Source organism: Papaver somniferum, chromosome 7 (assembly GCF_003573695.1).
Source record: "Papaver somniferum cultivar HN1 chromosome 7, ASM357369v1, whole genome shotgun sequence".
NCBI classification, from domain to species: Eukaryota; Viridiplantae; Streptophyta; class Magnoliopsida; order Ranunculales; family Papaveraceae; genus Papaver; species Papaver somniferum.
The window spans coordinates 24,873,188-24,891,208 of record NC_039364.1 but is presented as its reverse complement, the minus strand read 5'-3'; the positions used below and the strand labels follow the sequence as shown (position 1 = coordinate 24,891,208).

Sequence of the window (18,021 nt, the reverse complement as noted above, 5' to 3'; positions counted from 1 at the left end):
GTCAAGCTTCGGATATGTCAGAATTGTAGTTGAGTATCAGAGATCACCCTTGAAGACTGGAGATTGACGAAGACATTTGGACAACTTCTGTTTCAGGTATGTGAAGACTGAACCATTCTATTATACTCATTATACCATCATTCTATCTATTGAGACTATGTCGCATGAATTATAGTAGATTAACAAAGAAGATGTTTTGAGTCAAGCTTGTCTTGTGAAAAATCTCAGAATATAATTTAGCAATTGGATGTTCAACGGTCCTTAAAAATATTAGTTTTATGAATTAATTTTTGGGTCAATTTAAAATTTCCCATGCAAATGATTATATCACTTGGGAATGTTTCAAACATCAAAAGAGAGAAATATGAACTTACTTAATTTTTACTCAAGCTAAGTTAGTGAACTCAGTTTGTAAACCATAAATATCTGAGACTCGGAAATATAGGAAAGTTGACGAACCAGTTCGCAAGCCACAAGTTCTTTTGGGAACTGTTCACGAACCCGGTTGGCGAACCAGGGTAAACTGGATTTTATAAGTTGGATCATTTGGCTAGCAATTGGTAAACCCGATTCACGAACCGAGGTCAACTGAGTTTGGTAGTCTAGTAGGGTTGGGGAACCGTTGTACCCTGACTCGTGAATAATCCTTACGGTTGGTGAACCGTTGTACCAACTGTCCCGACAATGTTTAGCAGATACTCAAAGACTTACTATTTTGATATGTTTAGCATTGCTAGAACTCTCTTAAACACTTCTAAGGCTTCATTTATTTATTAAACACTTATGTTTTTGAATCATGATTAATTTCTTAGGTGCTTAAATGAACATCAAGTAGAATTTTGGCTAATTTTCCAAACCGAACATCCATTATACACGGTTAAGTAACCGAACCTATGTGTATAGTCTTTTGTTGTAGTTTGAAGATCTATTATGTGTGCTTGATTCTAAAGTTATCTTAACTTGAATTCTAAGTTAACCCTGGTCTTTGAAAATTATAGATAGAGCATCTTTGTCAACTGGGAAGATCAATCCCTGACACTTTGTGTCCTAGTTGATTCTAGAGTCGCCTCTATTGACCTTTTAGGTCTACGACTAAAAGACTTCGATTGGGGATTCGTGAAGCCATGTCCAATTATATTTACCTTGATAGTTCGTGAATCCTCATCTTGCTTTTCTGTTATCTAGGTTTTTGTAATCTCGTTCAGGAAAGATATATAGTAATTACAAAGTTCTCTTCGTCTTAGACTTTGTGATTCCACAATATAGATATCTAAAGATTGTTCTTAGGTGATCTTTCGACGATTGTTCTTGAGAGGTGGTTAAGAATCTAGGCTGCTCTTCGCGAGTAGAAAGTTCCATATTTGTGAAGTTTGCTTTCTTTCTATTGCAAACATATGTCTTTACCTTGATCATTGATCTAAACGGAAATCAAATAGGCTTATCTGTTTGAGGCAGATTGGTATCAAAAGTCGTCACTTCGGCTAAAGTAACTATTAGGATATAAAGGACGTCATCTAATGGAATCAAGTGCGTAGAACCTTACGAGGTTCAAGAGACATAAGGAGCGCGATTGTAACTGAATCTCTTGGTGGGTGGATTCAGTCTCAACTACATTCCAGTCCGAAGTATGGCTTAATACATTGTGGTGTTCAATCTAAACGAGGTCCTGGGGTTTTTATGCTATTGTGGTTTCCTTGTAACAAAATTTCTGGTGTCTTGTGTTTTTCCTTTTCCGTATTATAGTGTTTATCTTTATAATTGGAGTTACACAAGTTTGTACCTGTTCAATCTAAGTAGATACATCCGTTTAATTGTAATCGATTACCAGATTAGTTTCTTGTAGAATTTGTATCTTGAAAGATAGATAACAAGTTTAATCACTTGGAAGAATTCCAAATGAATTATTTAGATACGCCTAGATTGATCTTGGATATTGATTTTTGAGATCGTCCAAGTACTCTTCTTAACAAATAGGTTCACAGACCTTGTGTCTATATACATACTGATTGAGTAGAGGTTGATATATTAACTCTATATACATATTGTCAAGGATCATTGAGTTGGTCTACTTGCAATTGTATTAAGTTTTGTCTATACAGGTTGCCGAACGAAAAAGTTGTGTATATTTGGTAACCCCTGCGTTTTCAATTGGTATCATAGTAGGCAAAAACTGTTGACCTAATAAATATTTGTTTGAAGCGATATGTATTATGGACAAGAGTGCAATCTCAATCAACGTACCTCCAGCTTTCAATGGCACAAATTACTTATGGTGGAAAACTTATATGCGTTCCTTCTTACAAGCTGGTGACTTTTAGACATAAGTATTTATTGTAAGAGGATATAATACTCTAATGGTTGGAGAATGAGCTGATGTTTTTCCTAAAGGCATAGAAGCATATGACGATGTTGAAATCAAAGATGTTAAATGAAACTCTGATGGATTAAAAGCCATAGTTCACGCCATAAGCCAAGATGTTCAACATCATGTATCTACGTGCACTAGATCAAATGATGCTTGGAATATCTTAGAAACTGTATTTGAAGGGAATTCCGCAGAGAAGGAATCCAGGCTTCAAAACCTAACTTTTGATATGGAAAACCTTCGTATGTTTGATAAACATTCGTTTGAGGATTTTGATCACAAATTATCGAAAATTGTGAATGTTTGTTATTCACTAGGAAAGATTATTCATGAAAATGATATTATGATGAAAATTCTGAGATCTTTACCAGCTCGATGCGAGACTAAGAAACATGTCATCATCGAATGAAGAGATCTTAATACACTTTCCAAAAGTACTCTGGTTGGGAAGTTACAGATCTTTGATCATGAGCAACTCACAACTAAAGAAAAAGCCTCCGCCCTTGAAATTGTGACTAAAACAAGCATTCATCCTCCAAAGGTTAACTTGTCCTGGACTGATGAATGTTGTAATGATCAAAACCCATGTTCTAAGCTCGGTATTAATCATCAATCTTCTCATGTCTTCTTCTTTTTCCAATATCGATTGTTTTGTCTTTTTAAATCCATAAATTTATCTTATCAGATCTAATTTTATTTTCTTTGTTGCCCTAAACTGAATATCGTTTTTTTATACCCTAATTTTATTTTTCTCTATGTTTTTCTCTCTTGTTTAATTGATATTAAAAATTGCTCTTATTCCTCTATTTCTCTTTAATTTCCTTTATCATGTTCTCTCTAATAACCTACATGGTTATTATAAGTTGTTTAATTTCCTTGTGTTTCAGGGGAATATGGTTTGGAGTTGATGCTCAGCTGGGACCAAATCAGGTCAATTCATCTCTATTAAGAAGTGCTACTGGAAACTATTTCTTCATATCAACTTACAGACATGGCGACGCGTTTATCTCAGCCACAAGTAAGCAATTTTATGTCATATGAACAACAGATTTGGTAGCACATGGAGCATTTATTCTCTATGCTAGGCTATTATGTTTTCCATCAGGTTGAGTTCAATGTTTATGATAACAAATAAGATGGAAAGGATAATACATGTAGAGTCTATTAGTAGCATTTCAAGTCCTTGGGCTATTATAGGGGACATGAACTTTATTATGCATAAGGATGATAAGGAGGGAGGTAATGACCCATCGACTAGTAGCTTTTCTTATGTTTATAGATGCATACAAAATCTTAGTCTCGTAGACTTAAATTTCACTGGTCTTCCTTTCTCTTGGACGAATAAGAGAACTGAAGAACATCACATTCAAGAGAGAATTGACCGTGGTCTAGTAAATCATAAGTGGTTAGAATATCTACCAAGGTCAAGTACTAAACATCTAACTAGAGTAGTTTCGAACCATGCTCCTATAATGTTAGAGACTATACCAATAGGAGAAATGAGTAACAGACCTTACAGATACATGAGGTGTTGGAAGGAACCCAAATCTTATAATAATATGATTGAAAATTATATAGAGAAATGTAGAGGTTAAAACAATAACATAAATACTCGGAAATCCTAAACGTGATCTTAGAATCTGGAACAAGTCTGAATTTGGTAATATTTTCAGAAATATTATCACTAATATCCTTAATGAAATAGAACCCGAAAATAGAAAATCACACAGTTTAGAGTCCGAAAATAGGCTCGAATTTTTACAAAATGAGTTAAGTTCCTGGTATTCTATTGAAAAAATATATTGGGGTCAATATGTTAAAGAGAAATGGATAAAGTAAAACGATCATAACACCCAATTTTTTCACCAAAATGCCCGGAAAGAAAACGATCATAACACTCAATTTGGTAATTTATTTAATATATATATATATATATTAGGTTGGAAAAATTAGAGATCTTAGACCACGTAGCTTGATTAAAGGTTCTTATAAAATAATATCAAAGGTTCATGCTGAAAGCTTTAATACAACCCTCCTTCTATTGAATATGATTAAACGACGTTTGAATGTTAATGAACAAACGAGCTTATAATTCTGAAAGAAGAAATAGAACACCATGTCTATTATGTAGAATGAGTTAATTTTAAAAAACTTTTGATAATGCAAATTGAGATTTTTTTAGGAAGCTTTAAATAAATTGAACTTTGGAGTTAATTGGAGAAGATGGATATAATGCTGCATTGAACATGTTACATATTCAGTTTCTTCAAGGAGATCATTCAATCTCCATTTTGTTTCTAATATTATATGAAGTATTAACTAACATGATAAACATTGCTCAACAATTATTTTATTAAGTGGTTTTATGTTTCGTCAACTGGAACCCTAATTACTCGTATTCAATTTATAGATGATATTATGATTTTTTTTTTGGCAATGATGTTGAGTAGGTTAAACCCTTGATGCTTAAACTTTTATGTTTGGAACTTTGAATAAGTTTGAAGATCAATTTTTCCAAGATTTATACTTATGGTGTCGCTTATAAAGAACGAGCAATTGGGGAATACACGAATTAATTGAGGGATATTTTACTGTAGCTGTCGGCATGGTTTTTTAATGCCGACAGTTCAAATCGGCATGTTTTCCAAGTTTTTTCCGTGCCGGCAGCTACAGTAAAATATCCTCCAATTATTCATTCCTTATAAAGGAGATTTGAATGGGTTTTCTTATATTATTGGATGTTATAACAATGTTCTTCCTACTAATTACTTTGGTCTCCCTTTAGGATATAAGCCAAAAAGGTTTCCAAATAGAATAAGGTAATTAATTTTAGCAATTTATTACTGTTGGAGCATAGCTGGGTTGAACCCACCAAGCGTTGGTATGTCAAGTTTGGTTGTCATGTTTTAGTGAATCAAAACTCATTTAAAGAGTCTCTTGATTATTTACTAGAGTCAACTTCGTATAGGTTATCTAGAAAGTTACTAGGATATGAGACTTACAAGTATTACGTGAAGACTTGAAGAATGTGAAGAAGTAAAGAGCTACAACGACGACATCATCCTTCCTCTTGAGGTTAGTAATATTTGACTTGAACTGTTTCATTCCTAACGTATCTTTGAAGTCGTGCATATTGAAAACATAACTGCGAAGCTGTGAATGATTATACTCTAGTTAGACATAGTATTAAGGAATTACAATACGAAGTATAACGTCTATCTTTTGAACTTCGTATATAAGACATCGACATAATCGTATGAATGCTATTGTGATTATGTATGTGTATGGGTGAAGATGTCGTCCTAGGAAACAATTTTTTACATTCGTTTAAAGGAAGTACAATTCATAAACTTATTTTATGAATCGAAAGGGAAATCTCTAGGCTTATTGGTATTGTTATTCATTGCAATTGGATTACCAATATGTGTGTTTAGTATAACCACTCATAACTTGTTTATGTATGTTGGTAAAATTATTCACAATGCCTGACTTTTGTATTGGAATGACTTTAATTAGTGAAACCAATCTTAAGTAATCACCTGAGATGGTATGATCGATATTTGTAATTGGTGACCATTCCTAGTCATTGGGTAACCGATCCTAGAACTTGGTTGGGACTAATCACAAGATGTGTAGTCAGTCCTTGTAGTAGGTTAACAAGTTTTAGTAATTGGTGTAACCGATTCTATAACTTGTGCAACCGATCACAAGTAAGTACCATAAATAAGTGGTAACCGATCCTGGTACTTAGTTAACAATGTTGTGGAAACTAATGTGACCGATCCTAGTAGCCACTTGGAGGTAGAACCGAAATTTGTTTTGGTAGAACTGTTAAACCCATGAATGGTGATTGAATGTTTTTGATCAATCACATAGTTCTTGGAAATCAGATGAACCAATTCTAAACTCGTTTGGAAGTGTGGCAAATCGGTTCCAAGATGGTAAATATGAAAAAGGATTTACCAAGTAAAGATGTCGACATACTTTAAACACGTGCATTAATTCTTATCTTTTATTGTTCAAAGATATTCCTTAATAACTAAAGGAGAATCCCGGATCAAAATAAAATGAGAATCTTTTAATTAAGGTTTTTAGTTTTATATGCTTTTAATTTTCAGCAATTAAAATGCAGATCTTTAGAAAATAAAAATTGGTAATGTGCATTCACTAATTGGAGATTTTCTACTGAGATTTCGGTCAATATTTGGATATAGCATTTCCAGGAATTATGAAACCGAATTTGGAAATATATTGCATATCTTGAGAATATTTTCGATTTTGGAAATTCCTTGGTGTCTGAACTTCCTTGGTCTATAAATTTTGAAGTCAACATTTCGAGCAAACTAATCCTCAGAGCCAGCAAAACTACCTAGTTGTGTTATTATTGGTGGAGTCGTGTATTCGGAGAGGAAAGTACCCTAATTAGGAGAAATCCCTTACGACCGCTCGTTTTAAATACTTCTTTGGGATTGGGAAGATCTACGAGTATCGTTGGTGGGAAACTAGATAATTGCAGTTTATTATTAGTTTTCGATTGACTAACGGTTGTTGAAATTTGATTGCGCCTAGTTTGTTTATGCTTGAGAATCTTCTCTTCTGGTATAAGATTCACTCAAACTAGATCGAAGTTTCGACGGGGATCTTTAGACTATTTGTAGATCTGAAGACGTCTTGTGATAATCCATTGTTAGCAGACTTCGTTCTGTGTGTGATTGATCACAAGAGATTCAAGTTGATTGTGTGCAGGTGTTTATTGAAGATCTAAGAAGATTTGAAGACAAAGAAGATTGCTTGTTTAAGTTCATAATCTTTGGTGTGCAAAAAACTTGATCGGTTGGGGATCCAACTATAATCGGTTTATCTTTGTGATAACCTTGATTGATTAGTTGAGTAGATCGGCATCAATATACTGTCTTTGTGATTAAGAGTATTGATTGCAAAATCTAGACCCAACTACTTTGGTAGTTGTATTTTTAAATAGATCTAAGAACTTGACAAAGGAGTTTATTGGGATAAACAGAAGAGCCTTTCACCAACTCATATCACTTGTTTGAAAGGAGTTATTACCGAACAGATTTGGTGTTCCTTTACACTTTGGAATACGAACCAAAGGAATTGTTCCAAGTGCGTGCCTTATTGCAAGTTGGAGGCGCAGGGATACAAACGGAACTAGGTGAACTATAGGTTTAGTTGCCTGGTCTCAACTATACGAAGTTGGTTTACATTTTGTATAACGGATTAATCTTGAGAGTATTCAATTCTGTACAAGGTCCCAGGGTTTTTCTGCATTTGCGGTTTCCTCGTTAACAAAATCTTGTTGTGTCTTTTACTTTTCTATTTCTGCAATTATAATTGTTTTTATTATAATTAGAAGTAAAATACACAAACATTAATTCCTAGTTACTTGATAGCAATCCTATTGTGTTTGGTTAAGTCCGAACCTATTATCAAGTAATCATACTTCGTTGTTGTATTCTCTCGATCTTGTATCCATAGTCAATCACACAAGTTATCTTGTTGTCGTATTGTCTCAATCTCGTATCCATAGACGATCACACGGAGTGTGAACCGATTAGTTGTATTGTCTTGACTCAGTCCATAGACAATCACTTTCGGAGAAAGGACTTATAGGTGGAAAAGTTTTAGATTGAAGTATATTTGGGTACCCTCGTCTTTTCAATTACATGTCTCTTTTTGATATCCCAAAATCTTTCTCAAATAAGCTTGTAAAAGTTATGAGAGACTTTTTATGAGATGTGAAACAAGGTTGACGAAATTTATATTTCTCACGTGGAGTGTTTTTGCAAACCAAAAAAACAAAGTCGCTTAGGTATTAAAAACCTGGCTAGTTTGAGGCCTATCTGAGGCCTACACAAATTTTGTTCCCAACTAGAAGAAGGATAAGGGGTTCTAAATTTGATGAAATTACCATTTTACCCTTCATTAAATATTAATACTACCAATTTATCCCCATTAAATCCTATAATAAAACGTAAAACTCTAATCTTTTCATTTCCATTTCATCTCTACTCCTCCATCAACAAATTCTTATTCTCTTCTTCTCCCTCGAAAAAAACGATTTTTTCTTCTTATATAAAATTACTAATCAGCCACGAATGAAACAAGTCACTAGATTACTTATCCTAGTTCGGAAAATCCAGGAACTGGGAGAGCGACTCGAAATAAAAAATCATCCTCGCGAACGGTTACGGAAGACGATCAAAATATTAACGCAATACAAGCAGTGGAAATGGCTCGAATCAGACACTTTTCTATCAACTCAATCCTCTACATTAGGTTTTAGCAACATGCAATCACTCAAAATTTGAATTTTTGAAGTCAAAATTTTCTACGTATACCAGAAGGTCTACGTCAATGTACTTGTGAACCGATTTCCTTAAGAAATGGTCTTTGTTCTTTCCTATAATAACCGATTGTCCTCGATATGTTATCTGGTTAAAGAATATTTAACCAGAATCAGTCCATCTTCCTGCTCACATTGCCCGATTCTGGCATATATGGAAGAGAAAACTGTTTTTCTGTATGTTTTTTTTGTTAAAATCGGATTACAAGAACGTCTACATAAGCCAATTATATAGTCTTCGATATCTTAGTTGTTAAGCCCATAATCGGTTTATGTAAGTGTCCACATAGACCATTTCTTGGTGGAAACAATATCTAGTTTTTCTATATACTTTTTAACATAGAATCAGATTACATGAGCACGTATATGAATCGGTTATTTTTGTGCCATGTTAGGAATCGGTCTTTGTGTGTGTATCGAGTAAACCGATTCTATACTTGGAATTACTTTGATCTGATTGTTGTTTAACGTTTATCCCCATACTCTCCAGGGACAACAAGGAAAAACAAAGGAAATCCAAATAAGAAGAAACATGATCTTGCTTTTCCTTAGAATTTGGAAACTCGTCGAAAGAGCGGTAAAAACTTGGATGTTAAACATCGTAGGGGTTGAGCGAGTAATTCCAAAGGAATCCGCATTAATAAACCACGACCTCAAGTGGAGATGCCACCACAAGATGAATCTGATTCTGATATACCTAATGAAGAAGAAATTAATGAAGAATAAACTGGTCACAAGTCAATTGGCAAAGAAGAAAGTAGCAAGGAGGTTGATGAAAAAAGGAGGAAGAATCTTCATTATGACAAACAAGGGTTATAACATTGTCTCCAAATCTATTTATCAATTTATGGTTATCCAAGTTTTTAGTTAATTTGCTAGATTTATATAATTATCTTTGAAATTTTGGTTCATTATACAAATATATGAGAAATTTTTATTTTGAAAAACATAAAATAAGTATTTATGCACAGTCTCATCATGGTCATTTTTAAAGCAGCAACACGTCATATATAATTTGCTGACAGTATATAAAACGGCACACTTATTTTATTTTATTTTATTTTATTTTGTACAACACTACATGGCACGCTCCAATGTGTATTGTGTATGGCACGATTCGCACCCACAACCACACTCATGTGGTGCTTATAGTTTTAAGAGACTTTGGAAACATGAATCGGTTTTCCAGCTCCTGAAGACCTATCAACCCGACTACAATCCAGAGGTTAATAATGATGATGGAGCTGGTACTTCCGCCCAACCTACTCAACAAACTCAACATACTCAAGACAATGAAGCTGATACTTCCGCTCCAATAACTATGGATGAAGATTTGGAGGATACAGAAATGTTTGGTAGCTCATCATCTACTCAAAATTTTTAAAACCTCAGACATATCTCGCAGAAGACGTTATTTTGGACAAACAGATGATGTTAGAAGTGCAGGGAGAGATAATTCAAAGAAAAGGGCTGGTAACGCTAAAGCATCGCAGAGAGCAGAAGACAAAATGGATAAGTTCATCGAACTTATTGAAAAATCGCAAGTACAAAGGGTTGCCAAGTATGAAACAGATGAAGAGTACCTTAAGAAGCACATGGAAAACTCTACAATCTTGGTACAAACACAACAAAGAGAAGCCGACTTGAAGATCCTACGCCAAAACATGAATGAGGTAGAGGATTGGGAGAAACCGCTCTACAAACTATGGAAGAACGAGATTTTGGTCAGTAATGGATTACCACCTATCCTAAGTATAATTTTAATTTCAATGCACTTTTTTAATTTTTAGAAGTAGAATTTCAATTTCAATGTACTTTTTTAATTTTTTAGAAGTAGAATTTTAATTTCTTCAAAAAACATTGTAACCTTGTTTTGCAATGTAATGAAAGAGTTCCTTAGTTTCGTAAATTTTCAAATTTTGAAACAAACCACTATTGAAACGAATTGTCAAACATTTCATAAATAAATATTTGAAAACATAATCGTTGGTGGTGTAAACTAAGTGTAGGAAAAAAATGAACATTTCAAAATTTGAGATTTGAAAAAGAATAGTCGTTGGTGGTGTAAAGGGGTGTACGTGAAAAAAAGGTCAAGCGTTGTTTAGTTCAGCGCCACAGAGCAGGGCTGAACTGAACAACACAAACTTTTGGCGTTGAATAGTTCAGCGCATATACCCTGGAATATTCTTCCAGCGCTGAACCATTTAGTGAAAATGTGATTTTTTCAGCACTGAACTGAACAGGGTTTTAATCTCGCTGCTAGTTCGATTGCGAGCAAATGCTAGGAGAAAGAACTAGTGTTAACAAATAGACAACACTTTTTTTTTGAACTGCAACACTTAACTGCTAATCTAGCAGTTCAATCTAGCCCATAGGTAGTCTAAGAAGATTCCAACCCATGTTGATTTTGTTTGTGGTCAAATTAAATTCAGATGTCAAAATCATCATCGAGCAATCATGTATTCGGCCCTAACTAAAGGGAGTTCGAAATAGTATCATACCATTTTCTTTCGTGCTAATGGAACCAACTCCAGATGCCTGATGCCTAATCCAAATTATTTATCACTAGTTTAGTCGCATTCGCGATGCGCCTGCCGTTTTGTTCTCAAATTAATCGAACCTTTGGGTAAGATTATGTTACACCTTATAAGATAAAATAATTAAATGCATGATTGGGTGCAATATGGAGAGCCCGACCCTTGACCAAAACTGCACCAGTGGGAACTTTATATTTAAGCCTCAAAGATTGACGCATACCATAGTAAAGGAACTCTCTTTAGAGTTTGACTACGCTAAAGAGAAATGCCTCAATCGTAAGATAAATAATGGTGTTAAGTCATTACAAACCAATAACGTTGGTAAAGTCAATTAATTGATTCTCATTGAATAGCAAAAGAATTCTTTAAACGAAGAATCTGAAGCTCGTTATCAATTGCGCACAGAAGCTACTCACATAAAAAAAAAATTTGTCTAGCCCAAACAGTTCGCAAAAATAAAATGGTCGTTAATCTTTAACCCATGTAGATTAACTTTTTTTTTTGACGGGCATATAGAGTATAAGTTAACAAAACGAAAAATAGGTTATTTGTTCAAATAATTTTAAAACATGATTCAAATGGACGAGTAAAAATTAGTATGGGTGAAATTGACACAAAGAAAATAGCAAGGATGAAACTGGATTCATCGCGGCTTAAACTTAAAAAATAGCAAGGATGAAAGTGGATGCATCCTGATATAAATTAAAAATAAGAAAAAATATTTGAAAATGAGTAGGATGAAACTGGTTATATCCTGACTATTTTTATATTTTTGTCCATTTGAACAATATCTTTTTAATTTTTGTCCATTTAAACAGTATCAAAATGCACAAGTCTTTTCCACCCAGAAACTGTTGATTTTGGTCTTTTTAACCAAATTTGTGTTAACAAAAACCCATATATATATATATATGGTTAATTAACGCATTCACATTTGTTTGAAGCAAGGTTTTTCCACCTGGTTAGTGATGGTTGCAATATCTAACACCTGTCACGCTACTCGCTCACTCTTTAAAATATGCGTGTCACTAAATTGGTTCCATCGTCTAACCGACCAATTTCTTTTCTTTTCTTTTTTATCACCGTCGATTATGATGTTCCAATGGAGAAGGAGAACCACTTAACCATTCTCCAAATTTCTCATTTTTGAATATCTATTAGAACCTAGTTCTAATTTTGCTGAACTCTCACAGTTAACTCATGTTCTACTGGTTTTCTTCCCTTTGGTAAGTATTGATAAACATTGGAATCGCCATTTACAGCAAAATGGGATTTTTGTCGGCGGTTTTAATCTTGAGAAGAAAGATTAAATTGATTGAATTGTTATAGGATCGAATTGATAGGATACCTAGCACCACCAATCTCTGATCTCCAAGTTAATCTTACTCTTTCTGACAACCACCACCGTCGATTCATCGCCACGACAACTCGAGTAAATATGATCGTGATTCGTGAGATTTGATCTAAAAATGGACGGATTTTCAGATTTTAAAGATAGTATGAATGTTAGGTTGGTTGAGTAAATATACAGATGTAATAAGGATAGTTTAATAAAAAAAGGGGGGCCACGCTTGAAAAGTCCCCCTTTTCTTTACAATCCTGTTAAAGGGGCGGCATGTTCCATTGGAGGGGCGGTAAGGGTGATAACAATGTCCCTCTTATTGGTTAGGGGATATCTTATAGGCGGTGTAAATTGAACAGATTACCCTACTCCTATTTTTGACCTAATGGAATCAGAAAAATCAAAACAGTTTTTTTTGATTTTTTTTCATCTTCTCTTCTCTTCTCCTCCTCCATTGAAATTGAAAATTTCATCGTCCTCGATTAATCAGTGATTTGAAAAATTGATAATCGTTGATTGAAAAATATATTTCCAAAAGACTCAGTTAGGGTTTTGTTTATTGTGTTTGATTTAAGTTAGTTTTGTATCAAAAATTAGGGTTTTGAATCAAAATTGAAATTTCTGTGTTGCATGTGAGTTACGGTTGGTAATAACTCCAATTGGAACCGTAACTATAGATTTGGTTGATGTTACGGTTCATTTAACTCAAATGCCAACAGTAAGTTCTTCATTTTGAAATAAAATATTCAGTTACGAATTTTTTTTCCAACCGTAAATTACTTACGGTTGGTCTCGTTATTTAAGTTACGAACCGTAAGTTGTCCTGGATGTTTCATTTTCTTTTTACGTACGGTTTGTAATTGCATCACTGTTACCAACCGTATTTGAGTTACGACTTTTAACTCAAATAACCTTACCAACCGTAGGTTAATTACGGTTGATCTCGATTCATTAGTTAACAACCGTAATTTGTTACAGTTGCTATATGTTGTCATTCTACCAACCGTAACTGGTATTACGATTGGGTTTTCACCAAATTGAACCAGTTACGGTTGGTATTCGATACTTTTGGAACCGTAACTGAGATTTATAGTTGGTAACGAGCTAAATTCCAACCGTCAGTTCTTCTGAAATTTTAAAAGTTTCAATTTTTTTACGTACTTTAGATAATTTTGAGCGACAAAAAGCTAATGGGAACTAATTTAGAAATTCACCCATCTCAAATTTGTCACTGGAATCACTCATTTTGGTTGAGTGAATCAAAATCTAGGGTTTCACAAAAATGTCTTTTTTCTTCTCCTCACAACTTTTTTTTCTCAACTCTAAAAATCTGATTTTAGAGTTATTATAAGTGAAAATTAATTATCAACACTAATTTTGATTATCAACACTAATTTTGATTATCATCACTAATCTTGATTATTAATGATAAGGGTTAATTGGTCGTTTTCATATTTTTTTGATAAGAAATGGCATGAATTACCATGTAATGACCTTTTTGTCTTATTAGGTTGCCGTTCCCTCTAATGAATCATGCCGCCCCTTTAACATGATTGTTTCTTTATTATAGTAAGATATTTCCGTTCTTTCATTATATAACTACTAAATTCACGAATAAACTTGCATCATTGTTAAATCGGTGGCACAAGTCGTCACCGTAACCTTCAATTGATAATGAAATATAATTTGGATGATACATATGATGATATGTTTTTTTTTTTTTTTCTTTTTTTTTTTTTTTTTTTTTTTTTTTTTTTGTTATATAAATATGATGATGTGGATGTTAGTTTGGCTACCGCTAAATTAATCAGCTCTAAGACGTGTACCACTCATGGTTATCCAATAAATATATGTCTGTATATATATTTTTCATTTATATGTAAGGGAGAGCATAAGTGGACGACGGTGCATTAGTATGACCAAATGATGACGATGAAACTGCTTTTGATGCCGCTGGAGATGGATAATAAGCTCGCTTCAATTCATTATACCTCTCCACATTAAAATTAGAAGACTTCATTAGTTTCTTCTGTTTGGCGCCAAATCGATTTTGAAAAAACCCTTCGAAAGATGGATCTTTGGACGTCTTTAGGAAAAATGCATAACCAGTCATGAAATACACGGATGTGACAAAGAAACAAATGGGTTCCATCACATCCCATGATAACTCCCAAAATGTTAATCTCATGAATCCGGCTGTTTGTAGAACTAACAGTCCTAATCCACTCCACAATTCTCTCTTCACCAATACTTCTGCTTTTGCATCAATTATTTCTTTCTCTTTTTCCATGTTTTCGAATTCAGTCTTTCTTGCGTCATTTTTATCGCATATTGGTAAAGGGATTACACTCTGTATTGCCTTTGTCAACTGCACAAAACACAAAGAAAACACTAAAATAAGTCGACTTAACGGGTACTTTGAATAATTACGCCAACTCCCTTCATAATTTTTGGACACGATTGAGAATTTAGTTATCGAGGATTTAAAAATTACCTGTTCGGGACGGAGGAAAACAATGTTTCCTAGAACAATAACCGAGCCAGATTCATCTAATATTTTGGCGAGCTCTGAACCTTGGTTAGATCCCGCAGAATCAACACACATCTTGAGAAACTCCGGGTAAGTAATGGAATCCTGAGGAATTCTTCCAAGAGTAGATTTCAACGTTTCCAGCTGAGATAGCTTAAGTAATTTCTTGGCATCATTAACTGAGATTACAATTCCATCTAGGGTAGTAGCAACAGTAGTTCGTGATGTCCTTGATGGAGAATTCCTCTTCTCCAATGGAGGAAGCATCGGAGGGGTTAATCCTTCTAGTCGAATACGATCTCTTTTAATACCCATAGATTTTAACTTCTCCATAAATTTTTCTCCGTTTGGTAATGACTGAACCTCTGACTGATAAAAAGTTCTCTTCTGAAGAAACTTTCTGAAAAATCCGTGATCAGTTGAATCCGGTAATGAGACATATTGACGATCAAACGTTGTTTTGGATGACTCGAGCGGGATGAAAGTTCCCTCTAAAAATGAGGATGAAAATGGGTTACGAAACGAGAGGGTGGAGACTTTGTTGGCGGTGGTGGTGGGGAATAAACGACGGTGAGTTAAAGCTCTTTGAAGCGTCATTACTGATGAAAGACAAAGTGAGAGATGAAAGGCTCTTTGCTGGTTTTGGAGATGGAAGTTCTCACCAATTCTTAAGAGATTGGTTTTAGGATACAATGAAAATGAAACGAAAAAGAGCTTGGGATTTCCTTATATACTACTATACCAGTCCCCAAAACCCTCCGTAGGAATGATGATATGCTGATACGGATGATGTGGATGTTTGTTAAATAGGACACCACTAATTTAATCACCTCTCAGACGACGTGTACCACACCATGTGATTATCCATCAGAAAAATTATAGAAGTTCTTTATTCTAGTGGCGTATTATTAATTTGGATTAGTGATTAACTTGTGTTTTTTTAATACGGAAAATGGGTCATTTGTCCAAATATTTTTAAATCACGATTCAAATGGACGAGTAAAAAATAGTTTGGGTGAAATGCCCAAAAAAAATAATAGTAAGGATGAAAATGGTTTCATCATAGCTTAAATTTAAAAAATAGCAAGGATGAAACTGGATACATCCTGTGTAAATTAAAAATAAGAAAAAATATTTGAAAATGGGCACGATGAAACTGGTTACATCCTGCATATTTTTACATTTTTGTCCATTTAAACAGTATCAAAATCTAACTGTCCATTTCACCTAGGAATTGTTGATTTTGATCTTTTTAACCAATTTTGTGTTTCTAATATGTCCCCCTGCCTGCATTAGGTATTCTGTACTTGTGGTATACGACAGAGTTGGTGAAATGTTCAGCTGACTGGATATCTAATAAGTTGGTTCTACTGAGGTTAGATTTCAAGGTGGCCACCGCCGTATTCGACAATCAATCTTCTAGTATTATAATCTTTATGCCCAACATGAAATGAATCATTTTCCTCGACCATGAATCAATCAATTGAGATACGAATTTTTCCTTAATTAGTTACGAATTATATGATGCTTTCCGAATTCCATTTGGCTATCAAAGTAATCCATTAACACACAAAAAAGAGGATAAAAAATTCGGTAGATTCTCAATCACTAGTGGATTTTCAGATTCCTAGCCACCAAATGAAATTTCCCTCTACAAGAAGGAGGGGAATTTAATTAGGCTTACCCAAGAATAATAATAATTCCTATGCTAACAAGAAAAGAATTTAAGAAAAATGGTGATAAGGTATAGTGAATTGAACCACTGGATTCCATGGATTGTCAAACTATGTATGTAGTATTGTAGTGCAATATCTATTAAAGGAATAGTTGGAAAAATTCTCCAACATCATGGTCACGGACAAGATTCTGGCTGGCTTTTGTAAACCGGACAAAATCTTAAAGAATAAGCTTTTAGTGCCCGACATCAGCAGCACCATTAACAACATCACTCCCCTATCTTCTCCCCAAAGTTAGGAAATTGGATGATGCATCATTTTCCCACTACAAGATGCAATATGCTGCTGCCTACTGGTGTGGAATGCAGTAACTGTGTCCACAAATTTAATAAAATAAAAATTTCATTCGAAAAATTGGTCATTTGTCTAAATATTTTTAAACATGGTTCTAATGGACGAGTAAAAATTAGTATGGTTGAAATTGGCACAAAAAACATAGCAAGAATGAAATCGGATTCATCCTGTCTTAAACTTAAAAAAGAGCGAGGATGAAACTGGATGCATCCTGATGTATGTAAATTAAAAATAAAAAAAAGTATTTGAAAAGGGGTAGGATGAAACTGTTTACATCCTTGTTATTTTTACATTCTCGTCAATTTGAACAGTATCAATATTTTACATGTCTTTTTCACCGGATATTGTCGTTATTGGGTTAATTGATCAATTTTGTGAATTATTTCATTTGAGTTTTGTGGTAATTTTTATAGTACACAATAATTGCGTAGGCCAAATTAAAGGTTTAATAAGAGGTTGATATTTTCCAAACCATTAATCACTCAATGATCTGTCACAATAAAATTATACCAGCTTTAGATGACATAATCACCAAAAAAGAAAAAAATACGCCTTCAAGGATAATTGGAAAACCAAGACTTTAACGATAACATCGACATTATCATGCCACCATGAGTTGATTAAGCATGCTACTATTCTGATGCTGGCGCAAGTCAATTTGCAAGACAATGGTGGTCCAACCATCTGTAGGAATGACATATCACCCCATTTTAATTGGAACCGATAATCTACTTTGAAATTGATTATGTCATCTAATTAAGAAATGTTCACGTTAAACTTTAATTAATTGAGCGGCTATAAACCAAGGTGACGTGAAGTTTTAGCCAAATCAGCTTAGGATATACTCCATTAT

The 18,021-nt window shown here is 34.0% G+C and overlaps 1 protein-coding gene across 1 annotated transcript; it reads right to left on the bottom strand.

Annotated features, from left to right (window-relative positions):
• Positions 1-14,314: 14,314 nt before the first annotated feature.
• LOC113296734 (calcium uniporter protein 2, mitochondrial-like) lies at positions 14,315-15,832 on the bottom strand. The gene is made up of 2 exons (XM_026545060.1): positions 15,103-15,832; positions 14,315-14,976 (listed from the first exon to the last, which is right to left on the bottom strand). The coding sequence occupies exons 1-2, from the start codon at positions 15,733-15,735 to the stop codon at positions 14,482-14,484; spliced, it is 1,128 nt and encodes a 375-aa protein (XP_026400845.1). The 5' UTR covers positions 15,736-15,832; the 3' UTR covers positions 14,315-14,481.
• Positions 15,833-18,021: the final 2,189 nt, after the last annotated feature.

What these genes read in the sequence shown, in the direction of transcription:
- LOC113296734 (XM_026545060.1), bottom strand. Translation starts at nt 15,735, where the DNA reads ATGACGCTTCAAAGAGCTTTAACTCACCGTCGTTTATTCCCCACCACC. An exon ending in TTTTCCTCCGTCCCGAACAG is followed by an intron (nt 14,977 to 15,102) that starts GTAATTTTTAAA and finishes TGTTTTGTGCAG; the next exon opens with TTGACAAAGGCAATACAGAG.